The 26,973-nt window shown below is 45.6% G+C and overlaps 2 protein-coding genes and 1 long non-coding RNA gene across 6 annotated transcripts; 1 reads left to right on the top strand and 2 right to left on the bottom strand.

Moving 5' to 3' along the window:
• Positions 1 to 275: 275 nt before the first annotated feature.
• CDC20 (cell division cycle 20) lies at positions 276 to 7,362 on the bottom strand. The gene is made up of 11 exons (XM_083445778.1): positions 6,981 to 7,362; positions 6,061 to 6,280; positions 5,677 to 5,819; positions 4,553 to 4,649; positions 3,062 to 3,190; positions 2,643 to 2,839; positions 2,098 to 2,192; positions 1,264 to 1,495; positions 1,059 to 1,184; positions 807 to 924; positions 276 to 644 (listed from the first exon to the last, which is right to left on the bottom strand). The coding sequence occupies exons 1-11, from the start codon at positions 7,023 to 7,025 to the stop codon at positions 472 to 474; spliced, it is 1,575 nt and encodes a 524-aa protein (XP_083301904.1). The 5' UTR covers positions 7,026 to 7,362; the 3' UTR covers positions 276 to 471.
• Positions 7,363 to 8,933: 1,571 nt separating this feature from the next.
• Positions 8,934 to 25,186, bottom strand: MPL (MPL proto-oncogene, thrombopoietin receptor). 2 transcript variants are annotated; one of them, XM_083445723.1, is made up of 12 exons: positions 24,422 to 25,186; positions 20,233 to 20,365; positions 19,934 to 20,115; positions 18,674 to 18,828; positions 17,965 to 18,121; positions 15,529 to 15,658; positions 14,752 to 14,933; positions 14,421 to 14,563; positions 12,441 to 12,597; positions 12,109 to 12,196; positions 10,976 to 11,060; positions 8,934 to 10,292 (listed from the first exon to the last, which is right to left on the bottom strand). In XM_083445723.1, exons 1-12 carry the CDS (start codon positions 24,621 to 24,623, stop codon positions 9,855 to 9,857), a joined length of 2,052 nt encoding a protein of 683 aa, XP_083301849.1. In that variant the 5' UTR covers positions 24,624 to 25,186; the 3' UTR covers positions 8,934 to 9,854. The 2 variants fall into 2 exon arrangements, with proteins under 2 accessions (XP_083301849.1, XP_083301850.1); XM_083445724.1 differs by having other exon boundaries at positions 10,976 to 11,057; positions 24,422 to 25,184.
• Positions 9,731 to 20,042, top strand: LOC310679983. 3 transcript variants are annotated; one of them, XR_014512584.1, is made up of 6 exons: positions 9,731 to 9,869; positions 13,578 to 13,784; positions 14,925 to 15,011; positions 17,479 to 17,596; positions 19,074 to 19,242; positions 19,924 to 20,042. It is a non-coding gene; the product is annotated as an uncharacterized lncRNA (long non-coding RNA). The 3 variants fall into 3 exon arrangements; XR_014512583.1 differs by lacking the exon at positions 17,479 to 17,596 and having other exon boundaries at positions 19,051 to 19,242; XR_014512585.1 differs by lacking the exons at positions 9,731 to 9,869; positions 17,479 to 17,596 and adding an exon at positions 10,260 to 10,370 and having other exon boundaries at positions 19,051 to 19,242.
• Positions 25,187 to 26,973: the final 1,787 nt, after the last annotated feature.

The following is a 26,973-nucleotide window of genomic DNA, read 5'->3' as shown; positions in this document are numbered from 1 at the left end:
CTTGGTAGAAAGTGCATGTTGTATCACTGTCAGTAGCCCAGCTACTGATGGGCACCTTAGCTACACCCAAGATGATAATTGCTCATGACTATTTCCATACACCTTGATGCACAGTACTAGATACCTTATCATTTGTTTACTTCAAAACATTAAAAACCTCATTTTCAACACATCTCATACTTTGTGTATCTGTTGTCTGTATAGGCTAGGGCTGCATATTCTCTTGGGAAACATCAGAAACACTAGATTTAAGATAAGCACTCTGGTCTTCCATCAGTTTATTTGGTTTATTACAAATGATACAGGCCAGATAGCCAGCAACAATTAAATCCACTTTGATATATCAGTCTGTTGCTTTTATCCTATCCTAGATATCAACCCCATGCACCAACCCCATTTCTTAAGTGAGAGTGAAATATTTATTAAATTGTTTAAAATTCTGTACACAAAGCAATAGGTTAGAGAGTGGGCTCAGCGGATGCCTTGATGGATAATGCTACTCTTGGTGCTGCTGTCTTTCTCCTTCTTACGGGCTGGGTCCAGCTCGAAACACCGCCAGAGCCTCAGTGTTTCATCTGCTGCTGCTGATGCCACTGTGGACCCGTCTGGACTCATAGTCAGGCTTAGCACTCTAGCTGTGTGACCTGGGGAATATTAAAAACAAAGGTGTGCCATTTCCAGCAGACAAGTGGAAGGAACAATGCATGTGTGGCTGTTTCCATTATATGAAGGCAGCAATACCCACAAATTAGAAGTTGGCTAAATCTGGTACTTCAGCCATTTCCATAACATCTATCTCAACTCACCTTTTAACTCTGTGACCTTGGACATGGATGGGTATTTCCATACCACGAGCTGGTTCTGGGCAAAGCCATGACCAGACACAAGTTCTTTGTAGTTTGCAGACCAAAGTACTGCACACACCTGTCAGACATAAAACAGTGAGTACCAAGAGCCCAAATACATGCTCATATATAAATTGAAGAGACTGAGCATCAGCTTAGTATCCAATGCTGAACTGCTCTTTATTTTCCATTGAGAATACTAGGTGAACCTACCTGAGACTGTGCATCTACTGTATTGAGGCAGGTACCCGAGCACACACTCCAGATCCTTATATGCCGGTCACTTGTTCCACCTCCTGTTGCCAGCACATTAGACTGCCATGGACTCCAAGCTACAGCCTAGAAGAAAGGTGTCTTAGGTTAATCTTCCCTATTGCCAGCAACATGTCAAGTGCCTCCTACATAAAGAACTACTTACCTTAACAGCTCCTTGATGCTGCGTGAAAGTCTGCACAGGCTGAAATGATCCACTATCCCCTTGGATGCTTGGCCAGACATTTACCAGGTTATCATTTCCTCCACTGGCCAGATAGCGACCATCAGGTGACCACTTGAGCCCACACACTTCTTGCGTATGGCCAGCAAGTGTTGCCACATGGTGCTCTGCCACACGAACATCATGATGATGAATGTGACCGGTCCGTGACCCGCTGTTAAGAGAGGCATAAGATTTAGTATATAAACCCAAATTCAAGTGTTAAGGACAACCAATATCACCTCTTCACTTAGGAAAGAAAAAAAAGTTCCAGAGAAGGCAGTTTTGCTGTACTCCTGCTGTTATATTTATATCCTGCCTTTTCCCCCAGAACCAGGCCTCAAGCATGAATAAAGACAATAAAGTGACACACACATAAAAGATAATAAATGGAAATTAAACAATAATATTAAACTACATAAAAATATTTTTAAAAAACTAGTAGAAACAACAATACTATTAAAAGCCCTTTCCTAAAAAACAGTCAGTTCTCAGAAGCCTACTGGAGTAAAAGTCTTCACCTGCCAGCAGAAGGACAAGGAGGGAGCCAGGTCTGGCCTCTCTAGGAAGGGGGCTCCAAAGTCTGCAAGCAGCCATCAAGAAGCCCCACCCGCATCACCACCAAACATGCTTGTGAGGGTGGCGTGACAGAAGGGCCTCCCTCAAAGATCTCAGAGCATAGCCAGGTTTGTATAGAAGAATACAGTCCTGCAGATAGGCTGAGCCTAAGCAAGTAATGCTCTCATGAATCCCTTTTGTCTGGGATTTGGGCCATACCTGGATAGAATGTGGCTGTTCCAGCTCAGGGAGCTCACACGGGATGAGTGACTGACCATGTTTCGTAGACGCTTCTTCTGCTGGATGTCCCATAACTAGAATCACCACAGACAATAATTAGTACAACCATCTGGCTAAACTCGAGTATTGCCAGGGGGGTTGGAAATGGAGAAGAGTATATACCAAGACAAGCCCACTTTGCCGAAACCATTTAAAATCAATTGGAGAAATGCAACCAAGCCATGGCCCTCAAAGTCATGCCTCAAGGAGGCTCAGTCATGCCTCAACCACGAACATACCCACACTTCAGTAGTTCCCACAACCTGCCGGGTACCTGCTCGTAGCTCGTGGCCCCAAAGAGTAACCACATAACACAGATTTCTGCATTGCAAGGGGTTGGACTAGATGACCCTTGGGTCCCTCGCAACTCTTAAGATTCTATGAACTTCTGGTAGAGATCATGAGTATCTCTGTAAACCATGCCCCTTGGCAAGTAGTCAAGTCAACAATGCTTAATCAAGTAATTAAAGAGGCATAACCCCTACCTGAACCTCTGCGTTACTTGTGCCAATTGCAAGGTAGTTTCCCTCTTTGATCCAAGACACAGAGGAGATGTAGTCATCTGGGTGTTCCATCTGCATGAGCTGGATTATTTCTCGGGACTCATAGTTCCACAGATACACTGTTTTATCCAGAGCCACAGCCAGGAAGTTGAGGGCGCTCCAGTCGATGAGGTTCAGATCTAAAACAATAGATGAATCGCCACTAGCCCCTTCCTCCTCTGCACACCTCCCCACCCCCCATTGTAAGGCCTGACATGGCTCCGATTCCTCTAACAACCCCTCCCTCTCCACCCACAGTAGCCAAGGCAAATACCACATGGAGGCATAAGTCTTCTGCAACACGTTACATCATTGCAGAACTGACAGGGATCCTATAAAATACAAGCACTGTAGCTACTTACAGTAGTCGTTGCGGATGTCTGGGGCATCCAGAATACGGTCTGACATGGAGGCTATGTATCTACCATTCTTCCGAGAGGAGCCTGGTGTGTTCTTCTGGCTGTAGAGCACTTTGAGATTGTTCTGGTATCCTGGGGTGGGGAAGAGTGACCATGATTACGCAGCCCAAACCAAAGTCAACCATGTATTTGCTTCCACTGTAGTTGACATAGATCTAGTTTCAACTCATTTACCCCAGCTGCTGAAAGGCCTAATAAGTCTTCTAACACATCTGGGTTTTCAGCTAATTCTGTCAAAATGCAAAGCAACTGCGGTAGGCCACCACCACACCATGAACAGATCAAACCATCTGCAAGAGAAGCTTCCTCCTCACAGGCACTGCACTTGAGGTATGCTGCTCTTTCAAGCTAAGGGTGCAACCCTTTGCATACATATGTAGGAGAGAGCTCCACTGAGGAAAATGGAACCTCCAAATAAACATGTACAAGAGCGCACTGCATCAAGGAGGTTAATTCTATTTTTTTTTTTTTTAAAAAAAAAAAGGACTTCCCTGCTGCTGTTTCATGTGAAAGACTATGGGTTCTGGTTGGTGACCCGAACCAGCACAATCCTAATAGCTTGAACAAAATGCAAGCAAACCACCTTGTTTTACTAGCATAATACAGAATTACACAAGCGGTAGCCTATAAACCGGAGTCACTGCTAGGCTGCAGACTGGCAATACTACTTTCCTACCACTCAGGAAGGCATAATTGCCTTGAACAATTCTCACTCTGAAGTCACAGCATAGCAGGGCGAGGGTGCCATCCGCATGAACTAGATTATCAGGAAGCACCACCATAGCATAATAAAATGATAATAATAATAATTTTTTATTTATATCCCACCCATCTGGCTGGGTTTCCTCAGCTACTCTGGGCGGTTCCCAACAGAACATTAAAAACACAATAAAACATCAAACATTAAAAACTTCCCTAAACAGGGTTGCCTTCAGATGTCTTCTAAAAGTCAGATGGTTGTTTATTTCCTTGACATCTGGTGGGAGGGCTTTCCACAGGATGGGCGCCACCACCAAGAAGGCCCTCTGCCTGGTTCCCTGTAACCTCACTTCTTGCATGGAGGGAATTGCCAAAAGGCCCTGGGAGCTGGACCTCAGTGTCCGGGTAGAACGATGGCAGTGGAGACGCTCCTTTAGGTATACTGGGCCAAAGCCATTTAGGGCATCCCTTTAGAATCCTTGCTATTTCTACCATCTAAAAAGACCCTGATGTTGGGAAATATGGAGGGCACAAGGAGAAGGGGACGACAGAGGACAAGATGGTTGGACAGTGTTCTCGAAGCTACTAAAATGAGTCTGACCAAACTGCAGGAGGCAGTGGAAGACAGGAGTGCCCGTCGTGCTCTGGTTCATGGGGTCACGAAGAGTCGGACACGACTAAACAACAAAAATACCTTCAGTGTCTTTCACCCACAAGGAAAGCATCTGGTCCTACCTTCAGGGGCATTCTGAGGCTTTCCACTCAGTCGCAGGATTTTTGCCTCTTCTACATCAAAGCCATTCAGGTTCATTGCCCAGGCTTTCTGATGCTCCTTGGGTTGGAAAAGCAGGCCCATTAAAAAAATTAAAATTAATTAGTAGTTTGTCATACAACAAGAATGGAAAACCTATTATCCCTCCAGATGTTGCTGACCTCGAATTCCCATCAGCCCTAGCCACATGCCATGCTGGCAGGGACTTATGGGAGTTTTGAGTCCCATAACATCTGGAAGGCAAAAGGTTCCCAGCTCCCTTGCTCTTACAGTATAGACAGCTAAGCAATTATATGCCTGCAGGCTGACATGAGCAACAAGAGCCAAATCAGAGCTGGAAGGTTTGTATGGCATAACATCTTACCTCACCGTCACCCACACAAGCCAATATACTGTAAAGCAGGAAGCAGGTGAAGATTGGTCAATCTTCTGTAATTTTATCCGCTAAACACCACCATCCTAAGATTGGAGATAAGAGTAAAGAGCAGCATTTCCATCCACCCTCACTGGCACTGGAGGGGGGGATGAAGAGAAATGCTACCTTTTACCTAAAAACTCTGATCTTGGATGAGATGCTTAACACTAAGATTGGATATACAATCTCTCTGCATGAACTTAAGAGATCCTCTCTAAAGAGCTAGCAGAGGTGCAAGCATACATGTGTGCTACCTGCTTGTGACAAGGGAGAGAAGAGGCACATGCATTTTCTCTCTTGTGGAATTTGTTTGGTTTGCCCTTCCTACTGCTAGAAAGCAACCCCTGGAAATGTGGACAAGTTCAAATCCAATCTTTGGCTGAAATAGGCTCTCCTGCCCTGTATCACATAGCTTGAGTTATTTACTTAGCTACCCATAAATCACAGCCTAGGATTGTGTACTGGTCATTCTTGATTTTGTAGCTAATATGAGCAAAATGGCCTGTATAATAGCTGGGTTTCAGAAATCTAGCATGTATTATCACCTGTCTCTTTACAGCTGCTAACCTACTGTCAGGAAGCCTGCTTTGCCAATTATTGGGTGCCAATATCTCCCTGCACCATTTCTATATGGCTTGCACGAGGAACAGTTCTTTAATATCACAAACTCACCTTCTTGGTGGGAGTATCATCAGCGGACTCCTCTTTTGTCAAGAGGAAGCTGGCCACATCCATTTGCATAGCGCTGCGATTAGGAATGTATCTGTCCCCTCCAGTTTTGTTTGGAGTGTTTTGTGCTTTAGAACCAGACTTGCCTACAAGATGGAGAAACAGCAAAAAATCTATTGCATCTATTGATAGATAAGTTTTGATTCATAGAAAGGAGTACTTCTGTGACTATTCCACAGTGCCATCAAGGGATGTAGTGGATAGGCCACTCCCAACATCTAGTTGGGGGAAAACCACAAGACAAGCTAATGACATATGCTAGGTCAACCCATAGCCTCAAACATTAAGATGTGTCCTCACCCTCATAAGATACAACAGGAGTCTTACCTGGTGTCTTGGAGGGGGTCTTGCTTGTGCTGTGAGGTCTGTTAGCTGGCTTCATAGGTGAAGGAGCTGTAGCATCTGGGGTATGTCCAGAGCTGGCGGCAGCAGCCTCCTTGGCTTTGCGCTGCCATCGGGCAGGAGGGACATTGGGAATAGGGGCATCTAGCTTCAACAGCCCGTGCAAGTCACTCTCAAACAGGAACTGTGCCATGTGAATAGGGCGCTGTGAGGATAAAGCCAGATAAAATAAATAGCAGCTGCAAACAAAAGGCCAACAGAGACCAGGCAATACACATCTGCAGTAGGGTTGGGTGAGCACGCGTGTTATTCCCCATTCCCAGTCAGTTTGGCCTAGCCCTAAGCTAGCAAGTCTAAATTCGGATCAGATGGAGGCTCACACATTTGAATGCTCCTCTATATAGAAAGCTGCGTTTTTCAAGAAAGGCCATATTGCACCCCCTTCCCATCAAAATTTACTTTTCTAAATGCAAAGGAACTCCCCGACTCTGCACCCCATGCAACAGCATCGACCCATGGGAGCCTCCACCTGAAGACACAGGTTCTGCATCTAAGTGGAAACGACGTAGCAATAAGGAAGTTTCTTCGTACTTTACGACCCCCGGAGGTTTCCTGAAAGGGTGCACTGCTTTTATAAGATGCCTTGCGACCCCAGCCGTTTTCAACAGCGGCACTAAAAAGAGTGGCAGGGGTACCTTCTTTCTATCTCGGCGTGGTCTACTGCACCACCCAGCCCCGGGAAGCTCCCGTGCAGGGTGGGCAGCCCCACCCCGGGCCACGCGGCGGAGATGGGGGGCAGGAAAAAGCCCTACAGGCGGCGAGGAGATCGAGGGAAGCCAGGCGGGTGCGGAGAGGCTCCAAGAGCGACGCAGCGGGCCGCCTGGAGGCAAACAAACCGGACTCACCTTTTTTCTCGATCTGGAGGAAACTCTGCCGAGCCCTTCCGCCATTCACGATTTAAATTCGCCTCTCCGAGCAGCGATTGGCCGTTTCGAACGCGCCGGCCGCCGGGAAGCCGAGGCCAACGGGCAGCCTTCGTCTCTCTCATTGGCTCTCCGACGGCGAGGAGGCGGGGCTCTGCTAGGGCAGGTCTCTGGGAGGGAGCCGTGCGGCTCCACGGATAAAGCAGGGGCGTTTTCCTGAGTGCGGGCGCTTCCCATGATGCCTAGCGGCGGTGGCGGCGGTGGGGAGGAGGGAGAGGGCAGCGGGGTTGCCATGGCGCCGGACTCCGCAATAACGTTCCAAAATTCCAACCGAGGTTTGGAACCGCACGTCCGCTACGGCTCAGTCGCGAGAGGGCCGCGGAATGTTTCGCGCGTGCGCATCGCCCGCCGAGGCATCCCGGGCGGGTGCAGGTGGTGCGGTCAGAGCTCTCCGAAGTCGCTGCTTCCCTAATGAGCCGTCTGCGACTGAGGACTCTGAGCCACGTGGTGGAATTCGTAGGGCGGATCCTGCCCAACTCTCCAATTTATACAGGGCCATTCGGGAAAGTGATTGCCTTTGGTCGTCTCTGCAACAGCTGCCTTGTATTGACTCAGGCCGCTGGGCCACCTTGCGCAGTACAGTGGTACCTCGGGTTAAGATCTTAATTCGTTCTGGAGGTCCATTCTTAACCTGAAACTGTTCTTAACCTGAAGCACCAGTTTGGTTAATGGGGCCTCCTGCTGCCGCTGCTGCCTAATTTCTGTTCTCATCCTGAAGCAAAGTTCTTAACCCGAGGTAATATTTCTGGGTTAGCGGAGTCTGTAACCTGAAGTGTATGTAACCCGAGGTACCACTGTACTGGTCTACACTACGGCTCCTCAGAGTTCGAGGACAAAGTGTTTTCCCAGCCCAACGTGAATTCGCAACAATTGAACCAGGGACCTCTTGCATGCATCGCATGTGCTCTACCACAGGAACGCTTCCTGAGAGCCAGGGGTGGCAACTTGACTAAAATATTTTGGGGGGCTTAGGTAAGCCCCGCCCCACCTAATCAATCACATGATGCAGCACACGCCCACCATTTGAATGGCAATGCCCATCAACTTGGGAGGAGTGCAAAGGGACCTCAGCCCCTAGGAGTTGGTTCCTGTGCTGAGAGCTCACTAAAGAGATCCTCAGGACAGGCTCCGACTTTTCAACAGGGAATCCCACCCCTCAAAGTTCTGAGTTGCAACACCTATTAAGACAAAGCTGCAAGGATAGTAACAGAGCTTAGCCAAGATTGTCAAGCCCTGGCACTTACAAATCTGTCTGCCCCTTACCGCCCCTGTAGCAGTGAGGGTTAAATGCTGCATTTGATCTCTAGTACAAGATGTGCTTGACTTCTGACCTTCAAATGCCATCAAGTAACTACTAGACTAGTAACTAGAGGGTTCCATGCCTGTGGAATAAAAACAACAAAGACTGCTGCGCTTTCAACTTTGGCCTGGGAACCCAACTCTGGCATCACACCTCAAAAAAACTAGAGTCTTGTCTCAAACCTTGAGTAGACTGGGGAAGATTGCAGGCTGCCTTGTTGAGGAAGATCTGAATAACCAGTTGTGCAATGCATGCTGTGATCCACAAATTGCTTAAATCCAGCTGTTTGCATTTAAACTAACAGGCCTTTTGATTTTAACAGTAGACAGACCTGAAGTGCAAGAAAGTCAGTTTGAGCATAAGTGATATGGTTAATTGCTGGGAATAAATGTAAGCTCTTCTGCTTTGCACTAAATTAGCCTCTACGGTTGGAAGTGGGATAATATTGGCCAGGATAGATTGCTCCCAGAATGTTAGGCTTGACACAAACAGACCAATGCTTTTTAAGGTGTTGTGCGGTGCAAGACTGGTTATTTTCAGTGTAAGCAATTTGTAATCTCATGAAGTAAAACCTCTTCAGAGCCAATGGGATTTTATTCTTTATCTATAGTATAATCACCAACACAGACTGTACAAAGCAATATACAGGGAAGAACAAGGTAGTATATACATGTGTCTGAAGACGAAATGCTAAGCTCAGCCACACCCTTACATTTTAAGAGGCGTTTGAGCAATGAGTCCCTTTGGAAAGCCCTGTGTGTTATGTTTCAAAACCATCCCATCCTGAATACTCTTGCAAAAACTCCACCTCCTACATATTTCCGTGGCTTTGCACTGAGGGGGCCACAGTGAGTGTGCTTTTACAAAAGTTGCACTACTAAACATTATTCTATGCACTAATACCTGGTCACAATCCAAGTGCCAGTAATTATAGTGACTCCCCTGCTGTAGGAGAGTTGTGGCTCGTGATGTAAAATGAAGTCAAAGGCAGAATAGATTAAGTTGATTTTTACAGTGTGGCCTATCAACATGTTGTGAGTTACCGCATTAAGACTAAGTAGCCACAGATTATATGCATTTCTATGCTCAGCACGTATTGCTGTGATTGGCTCTCATAATCGGCATAACATCCCATGCAACGGCCAGTTTACTTCTCCATGTTGTGGAAAGTCCTAAATGGCTTTTTGCAGCTATCTCTGGCTCTCGTGCTATAAAAATCAAATGGGTAAATCAGTAGGGTGTAGTTTCTTAGGAATTGCACTGCATTTGGAAATATATATGATGGCCCTTGAGTACCAGTTACCATGTGGGTATATCTCCCAATCAGGTTTTACTTTTATCCCTCAGCCTAATGCAATCAGCTGCTAAGGACAGGAAACAGATTCAATGTGCAGGAATTGGCAAAATGCCTTCCTTGCAGCAGCTGAGAATATCTTCTGCAAAAATCTACAGAACCACATAATTTCTTGTTGCCACCCTCTAATGAGCATGTACAGTCAGCCCACGAGCAGGTAAGACTGGTTTGATATGTGTGTGGCAGACACAGACTCGTCCCCAGAAGTTTCCCATCTTCTTTCCTCTTTTGTGTCAGGAGCCAAAAGTGGTGTGCTGAACAAGGTGAAGATACTTAGCTGGACCTTCAGTTCCGAAGTTATGTGTAGATCATGTTCCAAGGGCAGTGAGAGCGTGTCATGTCCATCATCAGTGGCACCAAAATACTCATTTTCATTATTATTCCCTTGGGGATTGTTAGGACTTGGCACCATGTAGTACAAGTGTGAAGAAGCCTGGGTGTCCCTTTCTGTCTGGTGCAGATGAGTACTATCTAGGAGAGGGCTACTGCTATGTGTTTCCAGGGGTATCTCAGACAGGACTTCCAGCAGGCAAGTCAAAGGTGTGTCCTCTAAAGTTTTGTTGCAGAAGAAAGCATTCACCTGGAAGATGGGAAGGAAGCAGCATCAGAAACACAAAAATGTCCCTGGGCTTCACCCTCTCCAATCTACAGTGTGGAGGTAAATGTGTACATGCATACTTATCTCTGTGTACATGTTAACACTCCTATTACAAAATACCTGGGGGCACATATTTGCCATCCCAACTTCAGACAGAAAATCTCCCTGGGGAGAGGATAGCTGACAGAAGCAACATCAGCATGAGATTTTGTTATGGGAATTAATGCAATTCTGCTGGAAACTATAAGAAATAAGGCAGAGAGAAATGTCAGTTTCATGGTTCTGTATTTATAGCCCTCTTTGTCACTGTTAGATACCCTATTTTGGTGTATTCTGACTCGCCACGTTAAAATGACTCTTAATGCTGCTTCAGACAAAGTATGCTGTCTCTTAAACTTCCACTATGACAACATTTACAAATCACAATTCAGGATTTATAAATCTGCATCAAGGAAAAGACTAATTAGAGTTATGAAACTTATGCCTGATGTTTTCATGTCAGTCATGAAGCCTTGCAAACTTGAAGCAGGCTCCCATCAAAACAGAACTGGAAGACAGTAAGGCAGCCATACTGTTCACCACCTTTAAAAATGATTACTCTGGTCTCCTGTCCTATCCACCAACAACATTAGTGTTGGTGCCTGTATGGAAGAGGAAGGCCTCACCTGGTGCTTTCCATTGTCCTCAAGGAATCCATCCAGGACGTGGTGAAGGTCTGGGATGGGCGGCCAGAGCTTTTGTTTCAGACTGCTTAACAAGGAACAATGAGCATGTGAAATTTAGGGAAACCAGCTGATCTCAATAGAAGCAAATCTGCCTCTATCACAGCCCCATCCCAAAGTGTGTTTTTTTGTTTTGGTCTTACACAGGGGTCAGCAACCTTTTTCAGCCGTGGGCTGGTCCACTGTCCCTCAGACCATGTGGTGGGCCGGATTATATTGGAGGGGGGGGGTAATGAACGAATTCCTATGCCCCACAAATAACCCAGAGACGCATTTTAAATAAAAGCACACATTCTACTCATGTAAAAACACCAGGCAGGTCCCAAATATAACCCAGAGATGCATTTTAAATAAAAGCACACATTCTACTCATAAAAGCACGTTGATTCCCAGACCATCCGTGGGCCGGATTGAGAAGGTGATTGGGCCACATCCGGCCCCCAGGCCTTAGGTTTCCTACCCCTGGTCTTACGTCAACCCCAGCCCACCCCAACCCTGAGCAATTTGAAAGAACCCTACTATTGTAGCTAATAGTAGCCTAATCATGGCACCACCAGTGGGGTGAGGTGAGCTTTCAATGTTGAGGGTGATAGCTGGGGAGGGGAGTTAATTCTCCCCAGCTTTAAACCTCCTCCTCTGCAATTAGGTTTGAACAAAGTCTACTACTAGACTAGAGCTAATAGAGGGCTTTTTTCATGCCTAATTGCATTAGGGGAGGGACATTTTGCAAATAGGAATGGAAAAAGTCCTCTCTTGGCTCCAATAGGAGACTTTGCTCAAACCTAATTGTTGCAGGATATGTGTATGTGAGTGAACTTCCTGGATGCATGTGTACAAACTTCCTTTCCAGCTGCACTCTAGGAAGATATCTCTGATGTGGGAGGCAGGGGAGCAAAAATGGTTTTTTCCAAGCCTAATTGCTGGTGAAGGTGGGAGTGTGTGTGTTTACTATACATTCATGTGCACGGTTGTGATTATTGTCTGTGCATGGTGTCCATAACAGTTTCTCCAATTTGCAACTAGCTCCCAAAATAAAACTAAGTATTGAAGGTGAATGCTAGATGATGTAAATTTACCTGTGAATGGACAGGAAGATGCAGCCCAGCCCCAATACAAGCCCTGCACAGAGCAACAGAGCAGGTGTCACATTTAAGATGGTTGAACCTAGGGAAGATACAAAGGGTGAAGCTGTGTTACCAAACTATGTCAGCTCTTTTCTGAATGCCCATTTGGGCCTCAGGGGATGCAGAGGTACGCATAACCCTAAACGTTTTGTGAATTTAAGTTTGGCCTCTTTGAGGGGCAGTATTTCAATATGAGTAGGAAAATGAGAGTACCCCTAAACATTTCTTTTTAGAAAAAAACACTGCCTGTATCCAACCCTACATTTCTACTTGTGGTCTCTTACCTGAATCAGGTGGGACATCAGTGCACACATGTTCTGACCATACACTCCAGTTCCCTTGGAACTTCTGTCCATCTGGCTGAGCACGAAGCTGAAGGCAGCAGTGGCCCCCGGCTGCCAGATGAATTTCACTGCTGTTTGAGTACTGCACCTGCAGAGTCTGTCCAGAGAATAGCCCCATGAGGTGTGCTTAGCTGGTTAGATTCACATCCAGAACCTAGAGCAGTTGTGCTATCTGGGTCAGAGCTGTGAGACTGCTTTTGCTCTGTATTTGCTGGTCCTCAAGCATCACTCATCTGATCCCAGTACAAACTTCTAACATGGGTCTCTTTCTCACACTCACTCCCCCACTTTGTGAAAGGCTTTGTTTGTGTTGAAAAACTGGAGGATGTAGCATCTTTAAGTCCCTTTGTTTAAACTTTTCCCATCTGGCTGATTGCCTTGAATTCATAAGCCAGATATGGCAGTATGGCATGTGACACTGCCCTTGAAGATGGTCTGCAAATTGCAACTAGTGCAAAAAAAAAAAAGAAAGAAAGCAGCATCTCTTGGTTTTATCATGAACTTGCCAGAAATCCTGCTGCCAGAAGACAGCTCTACAAGGGTTGAGGGCAATTGTATCAGAAAGTTCACAAACCTCTTTGGAAAACCCTGGCATGTTGATCAAAGGCTTTTTAATGACAAAATGGAGCAGTGTAATTATAAAAGATAATTGACCTGGGTTGCTTCCAGGCATTTAGCATTCTCTCTGAATTGTTTACAGCAAGTATCTTCAACCTTATCAGACTCAGGATCCACTTTTAACCCCAATATGCATTTGAGAACCCATTTCTTAATCTTTTGCCATATATTTGCATGGTGGGAGTGCTCTTGTTGTGACCCACCTTAGATCAGTCCATTGTCAACTAAAGCAGCCTTTCTCAACCTTGAGTCTCCAGATGTTCTTGAACTACAACTCCCCTCATCCCTGACCATTGGCCACACTGGCTAGGAATCATAGGAATTGTAGTTCAACATCTTTGAGAACATTGAGAGAGGCTGAACCGCAGGGTCCTGACCTACCAGTTGAAGATCAGTGATTTACATGGAGGTTAGATGATATTAGCTATTTATTGAATATTCATTCCAATTTGTTTGCAGAGAGGTCAGATGACACTGTATCAAACAACTGTTAGCCCACCCTTTCCAGCACACCAAATTCACTTGAACTGTGCAACTTAATTTTGCCAGTATGTGATTGCATCTCACCCCACAACGCTGAACAGTCTGGAGGAACTGAGTGAAAGACCAGGGGCACCATAGACTGGAAGATGGAAGTTTGGGCCCTGTTGGGTGAGGCAGGATCAGGTGAGCTCCTTGATATATAATTGGCTACTTCAGAAGAACTGGGTCAGAACCCCATAGCCACTGTATCTGAGCTGCAAAAATAACATGTTCTATAAAAGCTGTTTTATAGCCTTAGCTCTTTTCTGTGGTCTCACATGCCTCAGGACATGTATAAACAGAGATCACTTTGGTGACTGAACATTCCAACAATGACACACATCCCTTCAGCTTGTGCTTGTCTCCTAGAACAATGGTGATGGCTGGGGGTGGAGCATAATTCATGCTATTGACACTGATTCATTGCCTTCCACTGAACTCATTACATATTGTCTATAGCTTAAAAGTGAGGAGCCCAGCACTGCACACAGTAATCCAGATGAGGTCCTGGTGCAAAATAAAATGGAGCTATTGCTTCTCATTTTGGAAACTATGGCTCTATTAATGCAGCCTGCAACTGGATTAGCCTTTCTTTCCTTTCCTTTTTTTCAGCTGTTGCCAAGGAGTGTTTCCTGGGAAAAGCTATGTGTTTTTATCAAAGGCACTTCCCTTATGTTTCCAGTTGTGCTCTAGTACTGAAAGGGGAAAAAAGGGTATCTAATGCAAAAGATGTGTGGTCCTAATACTCTCTCATGCATTCCTCATACATTTTTATATTACCTTCCATTTTGAGATGTCTTGTTCTGCATACTGTATCTGATACACCATATGTTCAGCTAATTCTTCCAGTGGTGGTGCCCACTCCAGCTTTAGCACACCTCTGTCTACAGTGACTTGCAGGATGCTTGGTGGAGCAGTGAGTACTGTAATCAGAGGCAGAGAGATGGCTGGTCAAGTCAGCTCAGTTTGCAGAAGCAGCAGAGGCCCAATGCAGTGCAAACAGCACTATACACCGCCTGATGCTCCTGCTCTTCAGGACAGTTTGCTACCCTCCAAATGCAGACTGACAGCAGCCATGGTGCCGTGGCCCAGACATGTTGGAGATTCTTACCAACATGGTGCAGTTGGAATGGCTCTTTCAAGTAGTTGACTTCTTGCTGTCCCTGGCTGAGAATCACCAGGACAGAGATATAACTTGTGTTGCTAGGCTGGAAGGTGCATGTCTGGTTATGGCGGTCATAGTGGGGCTTAATCTCCTCTTCTTTCCCCTCACACTTCTGCCAGGTTTGCATTCTGGAAACCAAGAGTGAGGATGGAGTCAGCTATATCAACAGAAGCTATGTCCACACAGAGGCATTATCTTGCAAACAGGTCATTTGAAGCTCATTTTTTCTTTTTGCATGTATGGTTGGCTCACAAATGCCCGCACACTCCAGTTTCCTCCCAGTCAATAGATTCATTGCTATTTTGGTGCTTGCCGTATGCATTAATGGGCAGAGCCTGATGAAAAATACCCAGGATTTCTTTTTTGTCCCTTCTCTCAATCATTCTTCCTCCTCTGCCTCCACTACCTTTTTACTTCTTACACAGGTACTTTGCGTACACATCTTTAAAAAAGAAGGTCCCTGGACATGTGCAAGACCACATAGGCAAAAGTGACCCACCTCATTTCCCTGGTTGGTATGGGGTTGGACTAGATGATATGAATATTTGGGGGCAGCCTTGGGTGAATTCAGAGGCAATGCTGATTCAGAGCTTTGCCTATTGTGGACATGTGAGAGTTGAGGGGGAGGCAGGGGTGTTTTGGAGGATGAACGGTGGACACCAGCAATCATAACTATGGCAGCAGGACAGCCCAGGATTTGGGGGCGGGGTGTTGTTGTGTCACCTTGAATTTCTGCTGTTCTCTTCTGCCCAGTACAATATGCTTTGAGAGGGGCCAGGTTCTGTGGCCTCCCACTTCCACCAGCAGCGCAATTGGCGTAGGTCAGGAGTGAAGCACTGCAGGCCAATTTCCTCTTGGCAGAACAGAGAGTGAGAGGAATCAGGAGTAAGACAGCATCTTTTAAATACAATGTGGAATTGTCATAAGAATTCTAAGGTGTCATAAATAAAACTTAAGTACATAAACCACATGCCTGAGATATTTTAGACCCCAAATATTTCTCTGCAGAAGGAAATACCGTGGAAAAACCTTCCCCAATGGTTCTTTTCACTTACAAATCCTTCAAATTCACTCAAAAGAGCACACTTTGTTTATGAATAGGGGAGAGGTCTGTGACAATGGTTTCAGAAACTAGGGTACATACTATTTCAAAAGATGGCCCCAACTGGCAAAGGTAATGCAAGTCAGCAAGCATTATCAGGTATCTTGAGAAACAGGAGACAAGCCAAACTCTCAAATTTATGTTGTAGACCGCCTGTTTCTGTGACGGTTGTATGATGCTTTTGGGTGGTCTTTGGCTAAGGGGTTGTGCAATTTCTAAAGCCTTTAAAAGCTGTTATACACTTTGGTTCTAGGTCCTTACCTTCCTGCAGCGGGACAGGGGGGGGGGGGACTCTGTTGCAACAGTGAAGATCTTGCTTGCTTGCTTGCTACTGGTTCCTGCCTCTACCCATTTCTTCCCAAACCAGTCCTCTGCCTCCTCACCACCCTGCCTTCATAGACAACACATGGACATCCTCTGCACCCTCACATTAAAGACAGATCCTGGCCTTCACCTGGCCACTGTGGCACACCCAAGATGGATGGCCTTTTCCTCCCTCTTTCTGCTCCTCTTTCCTCAGGCCCCTGTTCCTACCAAGGCCACCTCAGCTCCCCTTGCCTTACTAGAGATCAGCATCACTGCCACTACCACCTCCCTGACGGAAATAAATGGTTGTTGCTTTTTGCACATATCAATTTATGTCAGCATTGGTGAAACAACTATTTACAATACAAAGAGATGGCAAAAATACGGTGGGGAAGGCATAGGTTCCACCCTGATGGCAACAGGTGCTCAGATATATGCCTCTAGGAATTCTGGTGCCTGGACACTTCTTTTTATGGGGTTCTATTTCTTAAAAGGAGCTGCCCAGATCTCCTTGGGGAGGAAGAGTGGGATAGAAATCTAATGAAAAACTTTATTGGGTCAAAATACAGATTACAACAGCAGTGAGATTTACCTTCCTCTGAGGAAGTCAGTGAAGATTCAGTTGGATACTCCTATTGCTCTTCATCTCTTATTTTGCAAGGGAGATGTATGCTGTTTTAATTAGTCCAGGTGCTTATTACCTTTCATAATTCAACAAGCATCTCCTGGAAGCATTTCATATATTACCTTTCATAGTTTAATAAGCATTTCTTTTTTGTGATTGGCATATTCTGGTGTTTGCTCTTTATTGTAAAGCAATAAAGCTTTGAAGATTTAACAAGTGCTTCTTGGAAGCATTTCATATTACCTAGTGTTACCACATAAAAACTGGTAGTATCTGCAGGATCAGCCCAGTAGTCCATCTAACACAGCAACCTGTTCCCATAGTGGCCAACCAGGTGCCTGTGGGGAACCCACAAGCAGGACCTGGGCCAAAGAGGCCTCTCCCCTTGATAGACTAACAGTAACACTTTGGACTTGGCCTGGCAGCAAATTGGCTACCAGTGCAGATCTCTCTGAGGAGAGTTTCCTGCCAGCAATTGTACCACAGCACTCTGTACTAACTGTAGCTTCTGAATTAAGCACAAGGGAGGCCCCACATAGAGTGCAATATGGAATTCCAGTCTTGAAGTAACCAGTACATTAACTACTGTGACCAAGCTTTCCCAGTCAAGGAATGGACACACCTGCCATTCCAATTGCAGCTGATAAAAGGCACTTGTAGCCATTGGGGCTACCTGGACTCCCAGTGACAAAGCTAGATTGAGAAGAACCCACGGACTGTGAACTTTCTCCTCCAGGGGGAATGCAACCCCATCCAGGGTAGGCAATTAACATGAGAACCACTCACCCACAGTGCTTTCATCTTGCCAGGATTCAACCTCAACTCCCCCTCGCCCTGTATCCGTTTCACCTCTACATCTAGGCACTAGTCCAAATAAGTTATTATGGAGAAACAGAGCTATATAGAAAGAATAACTAAACCATGTATCCTAAAGACACTACAGTCTCCAATGTCCCTCATTCTGAGGAAACCAAACCCTGGGTAAGCACCTGAAACAACTTGAAACTCACACTGCTTGGAGATTGGGGTGGCGTGCAACAATATGTATGCAGTCATAGTGCATTGTTCGAAAGTAATGCAACTAAGATCCCCATGACAACTGTTTACCAAACAACAGGACCCTTACCAGGGAGATGGGGTGTCTCTGCTAATACTACTGGAGACCATGGTCCCCAGAGCCCATCAAGAGAGAGGCCATCAGGCTTGGTGCGCACTTGGATGTGGTAGCAGTGCCCAGGGAGCAGGTCTCTGAGGCGGCATGTATGGCTGTTCTTCACTTCCATCTATGAGGGATGGAATCAGGCACATGTAAGGATTAGTGGAAGTAGTTTCCCCCGATAGCTCATCTGTTTGCAAATTGTTTAACGACAAGTGCTCATGAAAATTTAGCAACACTTTACTGCAAATTTCTCCCCTTTTACGCTGCTTCATTTGCATAATACACACATTTTGGCAAAGGTGTTTTCCCTTATCTAATGCATTTTTGTATGCTATTTTCAGTAATATGTGCATTTGTAGGCACATTTTACCCTAGTATTTGTGTTTTTGTACACACTATTTGGCTGGAAACTGCACTGCAAAATTCAGAGAATTCTGAATTTGGAAGGATGTCTGTGTTTTCATAGGATCATAGAATTGTAGGGTTCAAAGGTTCGTGTAGTGTTGCAGAATGTGCAAATAAGTAGGCTCACCTATAAATGCAAACCGCATTGAACTGCTCCTTCACCCCTACTTGATAGCCACAGAGCTTGGTGTCCTGCTTAGAGTTTTAGACACAGCCAGCTGCCCTGCAGGTGTCATACACCACAACCTCCCCTGCCCCATATAAGCCATACCCTGGATGGTGGCTCTGTGGAGCCTTCAGCACTGTAAAGAACCTCATAGGCCAAGAAGTCTGCATAGTGGAAAGGTGGGGGGGTCCAGGCTACGTGCAACTGTCGTGCCACTCCAGGCCACACCACTGTTACATTCATTGGTGGAGCAATCAGACCTAAGCATAGATAGACAATTGTGGGATTTACAAACGTAGATAGAAAACTATGGGATTTACAAACAAAGACAGATGAAGATATAATTTCAACACTTAAGTGGTGCAGTAAATATTACCATTGTTTCAATCTCTGAAGCAACAGTAAATCCCCAAGTAGTGTTCTAATAAATACATAATATGTGGATTTGTTACATTTCTCCTGTATATGCAGTATATTTACAGTGGAATGCTTCTCTGTGTGGTAGTCACAACTGGGAGTGCAGGAATCTGCAGAGGCAAGCAAGAATGCTGGGGACTTGGCTGCGTCTGCTGCAAGGTTGCTTTCTTGGGACTGCAGCACGCAGCAACAAAGCAGCAGAAAGGTGGGCTGCAGTTCTCCAGCTAGCAAGGGCAAGCTCTGGTGGTATGGGACAAGTATGTCAATCTAGGCATCCACATTCTGGCCGGATGCACTACTTCTTAGCCTCTAGGAAAAGGGCAGCCATATGGACAGAGCCAAATGTAGAAATGAAAGTTTGCAAGAATTTGATGGCGTCACATCCTCAAGTGTGAAGCTTAAGTAGGTGTAACTTCATTTCTTATTTATGTGACCTCCACTTTGTCCACCCTTCCCTTTGCCTCTGGCTTTCCTCCTCATGCTCAGATTTTACTGTGAGATCCTTAGGGCAGGCTCTGCTCCCTGATCCACCAGCAAGAGTTGTTGGGCTGGCAGGTGCCAGTGCCCCACCCCTTTGAACTTCCTTCCCAGGGAGATACATATGGCCTCATCCTCAGTACTGTTGGTTGTTGTTTGCCAGGCTGGGGTCTGGATTAGGCAGAGGTGTCCCTTCACTCGGCTGTCCCCCTTTTGCCCTCCAAATGTGTGTGCAGACAGGAAGCTTGCTAATGCTATATCTGTGAGTGGTGGAATCCTGATGCAGTGATGGCTGTACCACTCAACAAGCCCTGCCAGTGGTGGGTGGGATTTAGGACCATGTCCTAAGGATGACACCTGAGATACATATTTTCAGGAGCCATCACATGTTTTGTGATTGTTAAGTGTTTAAAAATTGTTTTTAATGTCACGCCACATTTCCTTGCTTCTCAAATCCGAAGGAAGGCTTACCAACAGACGCCACTGAGAGATCCTGAGAGCGAGTGGTGTGATTACTAATGGTGTCTAACACCTCGACGTGGAGTTCTGCAAAGAGCAGAATATCCTGATGGTTCCTGGGGAAGATGCAGACATGGCGCCAGCCTCCATCACTGTGCTTTGCTGACCGCAGAGTGCATTCTCGGCTTCTGTCTCTGTGGAGATGAAGAGAGTGGGCAGTGGGAAACCTCAAGGAGCTGCAGTATTCTTCTACTGGGCACCTTCCAGGCAGCCTGGACTATGGATCATAGCCATGTATAAAAACCTCTCACCCTTTGTATGTATAGAAGAAGCGCCGATATGCCCCATCCACATGTGCTGGTTCATCCCAAAAGCAAGTGAGATCCTCAAAGGTGCGAGAAAAGCAGAAGATGTCCTGAGCTGTTTCAGCCAATAGATCAGCCTCTGTGTGGGGAGAGAGAGAAAGAGAGAAAGAGAGAAAGAGAGAAAGAGAGAAAGAGAGAAAGAGAGAAAGAAAGAAAGAAAGAAAGAAAGAAAGAAAGAAAGATAAAGAAGCTTGCATAAGTCTTCAAGCTGACTAGGGCAACAATTGTAACCACAAATACCCAAAGTCATCTGGACTGTGAGATGAGAGGAAGCAAGTGCATGGCAAATAGAACTGTGGTCATAGAGATTAATACAAGTGTTTGTACAAGCACAAGCTGTAAGAAATGGCCAGTAAGTCACCACAGCCTGTCACGGGTTGTGCTTCTCTCCAGGGCTCCAGTCAGCTTGGAATAAGAGTTTTATAGCCATGCTCAAGTCTTTGGGGGTGGGGAAGTTTCAGAAGGGGAGAAGGCACCACTCCTGTAGGGCCTTTCTTCAGTGTGCTAGGAAAATCAGGAAAAATTGTTTTGACTACGGCAGACCAACAGAACTACCTACCTGTAACTACACATGATGCTAATGGTTTCTCTAACATTGTTTTTTTAAAAAATTGCAAGTGCCAAGCAGCAATGTTCATTGGGAACACAGCATGTTGGGGTGGTGGTGGTGAAATTTAACCCTTCTCCCCTTAGTGATTACAACAAAATTTCCCCCACTCCATGCTACAGTTAGCCTTGGGAGGGGGTCGGGGCAGAGATCCTGTTTGCCAACACAGGGGTGAGGTAGCTATGATAATGGGGAGGGAAGGGATATAAAATCAAATATCCTTATCAAATGCATGATAGAATTTCCAGAAGACACACTGCAGTGGAGAGAAATGCGTGTTAGGCTGTGTACACATCACTGGCTTGAAATGCAACTAGGTGGTTCTTTTTCTCAATTTGGTTCAAAGCAGGTGTGTGGGAAAATGCACCAAAACACAGTATTTATTTCATAACAAACCACAAGAGAGATACGGGTTGTGAATAATGTGGGCTTTGCCACTTCCCAAACAAGCAGTGGGAGTATAATGATGACTGCAGAGCAAATGGGGTGAGGGGTGGGGGGTTCATACAGTCTTAGAAGCTGACAAACTAGTTTCTGCTGAGGAGAACGGCTGATGATCTAGATAAAAGTTAGCCACGTGAAGGGATCAAATAATGTTGGTTAATTTTAAATTACGTGGGTGTGGGGTGAGGTGCAAGAAGTTGCTCAATAAAGGTGGGGGGCTGGCTGTGGTTATTCAAAGTGCACCTCCACGCTCTCATTCTTTGGCACCAACCTGAATGTTTGGGTGTAATTCTCTGAATAAGGACGTACCAGGTAACATGCAAAGACCCCGCCCTGCATCTTGGGGTGGGTGGGTGGTGCAGCCTGCAGTCACTGGCCCTGTTATGACCCTCTTCTGCCATGAAGCTTAGTGGCTCATTAAAATGCTCCCCCCAACAGTATTAATTTTCTCTATAATGCAAGAATGAGGACCTGTTGTACTCCACCTCCCATTAGTTCAGCCAGCATGGCCAATGTTTAGGGCTGATGGGAGTTGTAGGCCAGCAACCTCTGGAGGGCCATAGGTTCCTCATCCCTTCTATAATGTATTTTCATTTTTGTACACCACACATCCATCTAACAGTACTGATTTTCATAACCCACAAATGCAAACGGTACTGACCCTAAATGTTGTCATTCTGTTTCTGTTTTTTTATGTGAACATCCATATTGGCAACACAGTTGTTTGAGTGGGTTGGGAAAGGATTAGGGAAAGGGGGAGCTAATGATTACCACCACCCCAAAGTATTTGCTGCCAGGAAGTGTTCACAAACATCCCAAAATAGCCATGTGGTTTTGTGGCAAACTTGGGGCGGGGGGAGCAGCTTCCTGTCCCAGGGAGATAGAACTCCCAGTGAGAGTGGGAGGAAGCAAGATAAGGGAGCAAACTACACATTATACGCAAATGCAATGAAAACAATGACTTTAAAAAAAGTAGTCTCAAGACGCTAAGATTTTGAGTGGAGAAGTAACAGGGTTCATTAACCCATCCCCACGAAAATAATTCACTAGCTGCTTTTCCCTCCCACAGTGTTTCAGGAGTGTCTTATAAGGGTAAATATTGTATCTAGAATCCCAGTGAGAAAGGAAAGCAGGAGACTATGGGACAGGCATTGACTGGAAACAAAGCAGTATAGGTTCACCGTGACGCTTTTGCAGGCAGAATCATGGGTAATGACAAATACACAATAAAAAGGACATCTGGAGGGAGCCCTAATTTTAAAAGATTTGAGAGGGAAACAAAGAAATCAAGGGGATCAATAATTCTGTAGGAACAAACAATGCAAGAAGGTAAAATGAATTATACCATCAGAATTAAGGGTTCGGGAAGTAACACTGCAGGACATAGGATATCTGTGAAATCTGGAATACTATACAGTTGTACCTTGGGTTAAGTACTTAATTCGTTCCAGAGGTCCGTTCTTAACCTGAAACTGTTCTTAACCTGAAGCACCACTTTAGCTAATAGGGTCTCCTGCTGTTGCCGTGCCGCCGGAGCACGATTTCTGTTCTCATCCTGAAGCAAGGTTCTTAACCCGAGGTACTATTTCTGGGTTAGCGGAGTCTTTAACCTGAAGCGTATGTAACCTGAAGCGTATGTAACCCGAGGTACCGCTGTATATATTTAGTCAATAATTTTACATCTTACCCTTAAACAATTTGAGGTTTATGATTCATGCTAAGTCAAAGAAGAATTTCTGTCCTTGTAGTATTTCTAACAGTATCATATCCATCAGCAAAAGCTGAAAAGCTCACTGATCAAGCGGTTATGTGTATCTGCTGATGAGCTATTCAAGTTTTGAACATAGACAGCACTCTTGGTCAGTGTCTTTTTTATGTCCCTGTCCCCCCACCCCGGTGCCCCCACAGAAGAAGGGAGGAAACACAACCACTCTATACAAAGGACATTGAAGAATAACGGGTGTTGGAAAAACAAACCTGAATTCTAGTCAGATCTTGTTTCTCCCTAATTGAGAACTGTGGTGAGGAAAATTCTCATCATCTGGAAAGACTGCACTTAATAGCTGATCCTAGTAAAGAACTGCATTGATCTGGACAGGAAACAATTTGGCGCTTTCGGTACCCGCATTCACTTTGAGCCTTCGTAACCTATTCCATCTTTCCACATACCAATGTTCCTTGCTCTTCTGTTGACTGGTGTCCCTGAATAATGTACAGAGGAAACGCTTTGGTGGAGGTGTGCAGGTAGATCTCTGAGGCTGTGAATATACCATACATATTAAGCACAGGACTTTCCCCAAAGAATCCCGGGAACTGTAGTTTATCTCAACAGAGCTACAATTTTCAGCACTTATAGTTCTGGGATCTATAGTTTTCTGTGCTGGGCCTCGTCCTGGCATAGGACATGAAAGGATTTTCTCCTAACCCTCCTTCTGCAGCAGCCAAGGTGGACCTTGATCCACAAGTATGGAAGAGCTTCATTTATTCCAAAGTTTCCTGATCCCACATGGTACAGTCCAGAGTTATGTTTTAATAAGGGCACGGTAGAGAATAGTTTGAAAAGAGTGTCTTCTTTCATCACTGCATTGTGAGAAGCCTTGCCTGATGACATCTGCATGCCACAGTGATCAAAAGCCTGGAGGGCATTTTTGATCAGAAATTGGAAACCCTAATCCAGGGAAGCTGGTTGTTGTGGTGCTTCCAGAAAGCCCCATCCCATCCCCCCTGCCCAGATGCCTTTCGTCCACAAGAATGTTCACCTGCCTGGCTTTCCTAATGAGGTTATAGGGCCACAAAAAAAGTAACAAAAGCCATGCTTCATCCTCACCTTTTCCCCTAAACCAGAGCTTTCCAAATTGTGTCGCGACACATTAGTGTGTCGGCTGCAGCATGTAGGTGTGTTCTGCTAATGTACCCCAAGCTCCTCCCAGGGCAGGAAAGGGGCTAGTTTAATCTCTGGTTTGCTAGTAAAACCGAATGACTGTTTTGTGAAATGAAGAATGTCTAAAAAGTATGTTACCACCATGAAAAGTTTGGAAAGCTCTGCCCTAAACCATGGACAGTAGTAGCAGTTTGTAATCTTACCTTCATCTGTGACGTAGACACAGTTCAGCACAGGCAAAGAGATGAGCAGGAGTATGGCAAGCAGTGGCCTCACCAAGCACAGAGGAACTGCCATCCTACTGGAAGGTACATCCAGGATCGGACCCAAGTCAAAATATTGTCCCTCCGCACTGCTGGTGTCGACAGTATATGCTCTGGCAGAACATTGGACACATGGATACATCAGTGGCCTGCACTCCTGCTGAGGTAGCAGACAGGGACTGCTTGGCTTTTTGTTCCAGTGAACGTAAGCTCTGAACCTTTGTTGCTGGACCTGTGCAAGGGAAGCTTATCTGGGAAGTGCCAGGCCAGCTGCTCAGGAAGCCTGGGTAAAGGCCTCCTCCAGTCCTGGGCCCCACCACTTCCCCAGCCCAAAACCACTGCGCCATGGCCTGCAAGAGTGGCAGCATTGGCTGGAGGCTGCTATGATCAGATAGGCAGTATGTCTTGCCCTTGTGGTGGTGGTTCTTAAGGACAGGGCCTTTGGGCAGGAAGCACTGGATATCGTAGAGGACTGGCAGGAGCTGGCAGTGCTCTCAGAAGAATAGTCTGTGAATGTTGTGAATTGTGGGGTGGGTGCTCCAAGCAAATGAGGGTGGCTCTGGTCTGGGAATTCGAGTGTGGGGTAAGGGAGAAATGGCTCTGTGGTTGCACTTGCTAAATGGGAGAATGGTATTGCACCCTCATGGTGCTTGTGGGCTTTCCAAGGGAGCGGGTAACGCTGTGGTCTAAACCACAATGTCTCTTCGGCTTGCTGATGAAGGTTGGTGGTTCGAATCCACACAATGGGGTGAGCTCCTGTTCTTCTGTCCCAGCTTCTGCCAACCTAGCAGTTCAAAAGCATACCAGTGCAAGTAGATAAATCGCTACCACTGTGGCGGGAAGGTAAAAGGTGTTTCCGTGCACTCTGGTTTCCATCATGGTGTCCCATCGTGCCAGAAGGGTTTAGCCATGCTGGCCACATGAGCCGGAAAGCTGTCTGTGGACAAATGCCGGCTCCCTCGGCCTGAAAGTGAGATATGTGCCATAACCATATAGTCACCTTTGTCTGGACTTAACCATCCAGGGGTCCTTTGCGGGCTTACCATAGACATCCTGTTGCGACACTGAGAGCAGAATGCTACACTTGATGAGCCTTTTTTCCTCAGACCCAGCAAGGGGATGCCAATAATGTGATTAGCAAGTTTATGTGAGACAGACACACACACACACAAATACAAATACAAATACCACTAGGTGCAGAGAGAGGTGGGTGGCAACTGTTATCAAGACCGTAGCCCTCCCAGCCACAATTCCTGTGATATCCCTCTTCCATGTGTGACAGTTAACATTAAGAGAACAACTCTTGTTGGAACCAGTGGGAGAAAACAGTCAACAGGCACTTACATCCACAAGTTGTGAGGAGCATCTGGGAATGAGGCCCAAGCAAATCTTCAAGCAGCAGATGGGTACTGAGACCACCCCTTATTTGCTTCACCACAACATGTAACTCAAGGACCAGATCACTAAAAGTGCCTCCAGGCTGTCACTATTTTGTGGGACGGATTCAAGCACGCACCGGAACAAAAGGTTTGTGCAATTAAAGTGGATTTAAAAACTGTTGCCGTAACACTTTAAAAACAAAGGACTCTTTGGATTTAGGAAAGTGATGACAGGATATTGAAATGTATGGGATGAACAAACAATAGTCAGGAAGATGACTAAACACCCCGCAAGCAAATCAGCATGCTTGCTGGATGCCTGCTCATTATAATATAACTGCCTAATAAACAAATAAGAATTAATCCTCTATAAAGCCAGCATCTGGTAGTTTAGTCCTCACAGAGCTACAAATCCCAGCACCCTTAACAAACTAGTTTCCAGGATTCTTTGCGGGGAAGCCATGTGCTATAAACGCATAGTGTGGCCTAACCACCACATAAGCTTTTGCAAGCAAATCAGGATGAATGCTGAATAAACAGGTGGTTTGGAGCAACCCATAAAAGCTACTTAAGATACTCCTTTGGCAAAGTACCAAGTTAAAGACAGTGTTTGCTCTTCCTGGCTAAATGAATAGCAGAATACACTCATGTCTCAATGCATTTGATCCGAGTAAAGTCCACCTGTTACCATAGATATGGCTGCTGGGACAACCATCGCTAAAGTGGACACCACAGAAGAGATTGTTGATTACAGCTAACCAAAGGCTCAAAGATAACAAACTAGAGGTCAAATGTGGGAGAGTGCAAATGTGGTGGAGAGGGTGTGAGAGAGGCGCTTTTCATTTTATTTCTCAGGCATGAGGAAGTGTGCAACAGATAACAATTCAAGCAGTGAAGAAACTGTAAAGGCTAAAAAAATCATACATTACTGAGCACCTAAGGAGAAACTGACAAGCAGGCACCTTTTGCATTGCCCTCTTAGTGCCTGTCAAAGATGATTCTTTTATAACAAGCCTTCCAAGTGTAAATCTTTGGTGTCATTTAGTATCAGTATCAGAACTGAATTGATTTTATATATACCTTGTTGTTTTAAGAGTGGTTGGGGCAACCCAG

This window comes from Podarcis tiliguerta (assembly GCF_965153285.1).
Source record: "Podarcis tiliguerta genome assembly, chromosome: 6".
Classification (NCBI taxonomy): Eukaryota; Metazoa; Chordata; class Lepidosauria; order Squamata; family Lacertidae; genus Podarcis; species Podarcis tiliguerta.
The sequence above is the reverse complement of the archived record's forward strand: the minus strand, read 5'-3'. Positions and strand labels throughout refer to the sequence as shown.

Coding starts and splice junctions, on each gene's coding strand:
- MPL (XM_083445723.1), bottom strand. CDS start 24,623: ATGTATCCATGTGTCCAATGTTCTGCCAGAGCATATACTGTCGACACC. Junction 18,122..18,673: donor CCACAGAGCCACCATCCAGG/GTATGGCTTATA, acceptor CATCCCTCATAG/ATGGAAGTGAAGAACAGCCA. Junction 12,197..12,440: donor TGATGTCCCACCTGATTCAG/GTAAGAGACCAC, acceptor TATCTTCCCTAG/GTTCAACCATCTTAAATGTG.
- CDC20 (XM_083445778.1), bottom strand. CDS start 7,025: ATGGCGGAAGGGCTCGGCAGAGTTTCCTCCAGATCGAGAAAAAAG. Junction 4,650..5,676: donor ATGATACTCCCACCAAGAAG/GTGAGTTTGTGA, acceptor TTCCAACCCAAG/GAGCATCAGAAAGCCTGGGC. Junction 1,496..2,097: donor AACAGCCACATTCTATCCAG/GTATGGCCCAAA, acceptor CTCTCTTAACAG/CGGGTCACGGACCGGTCACA.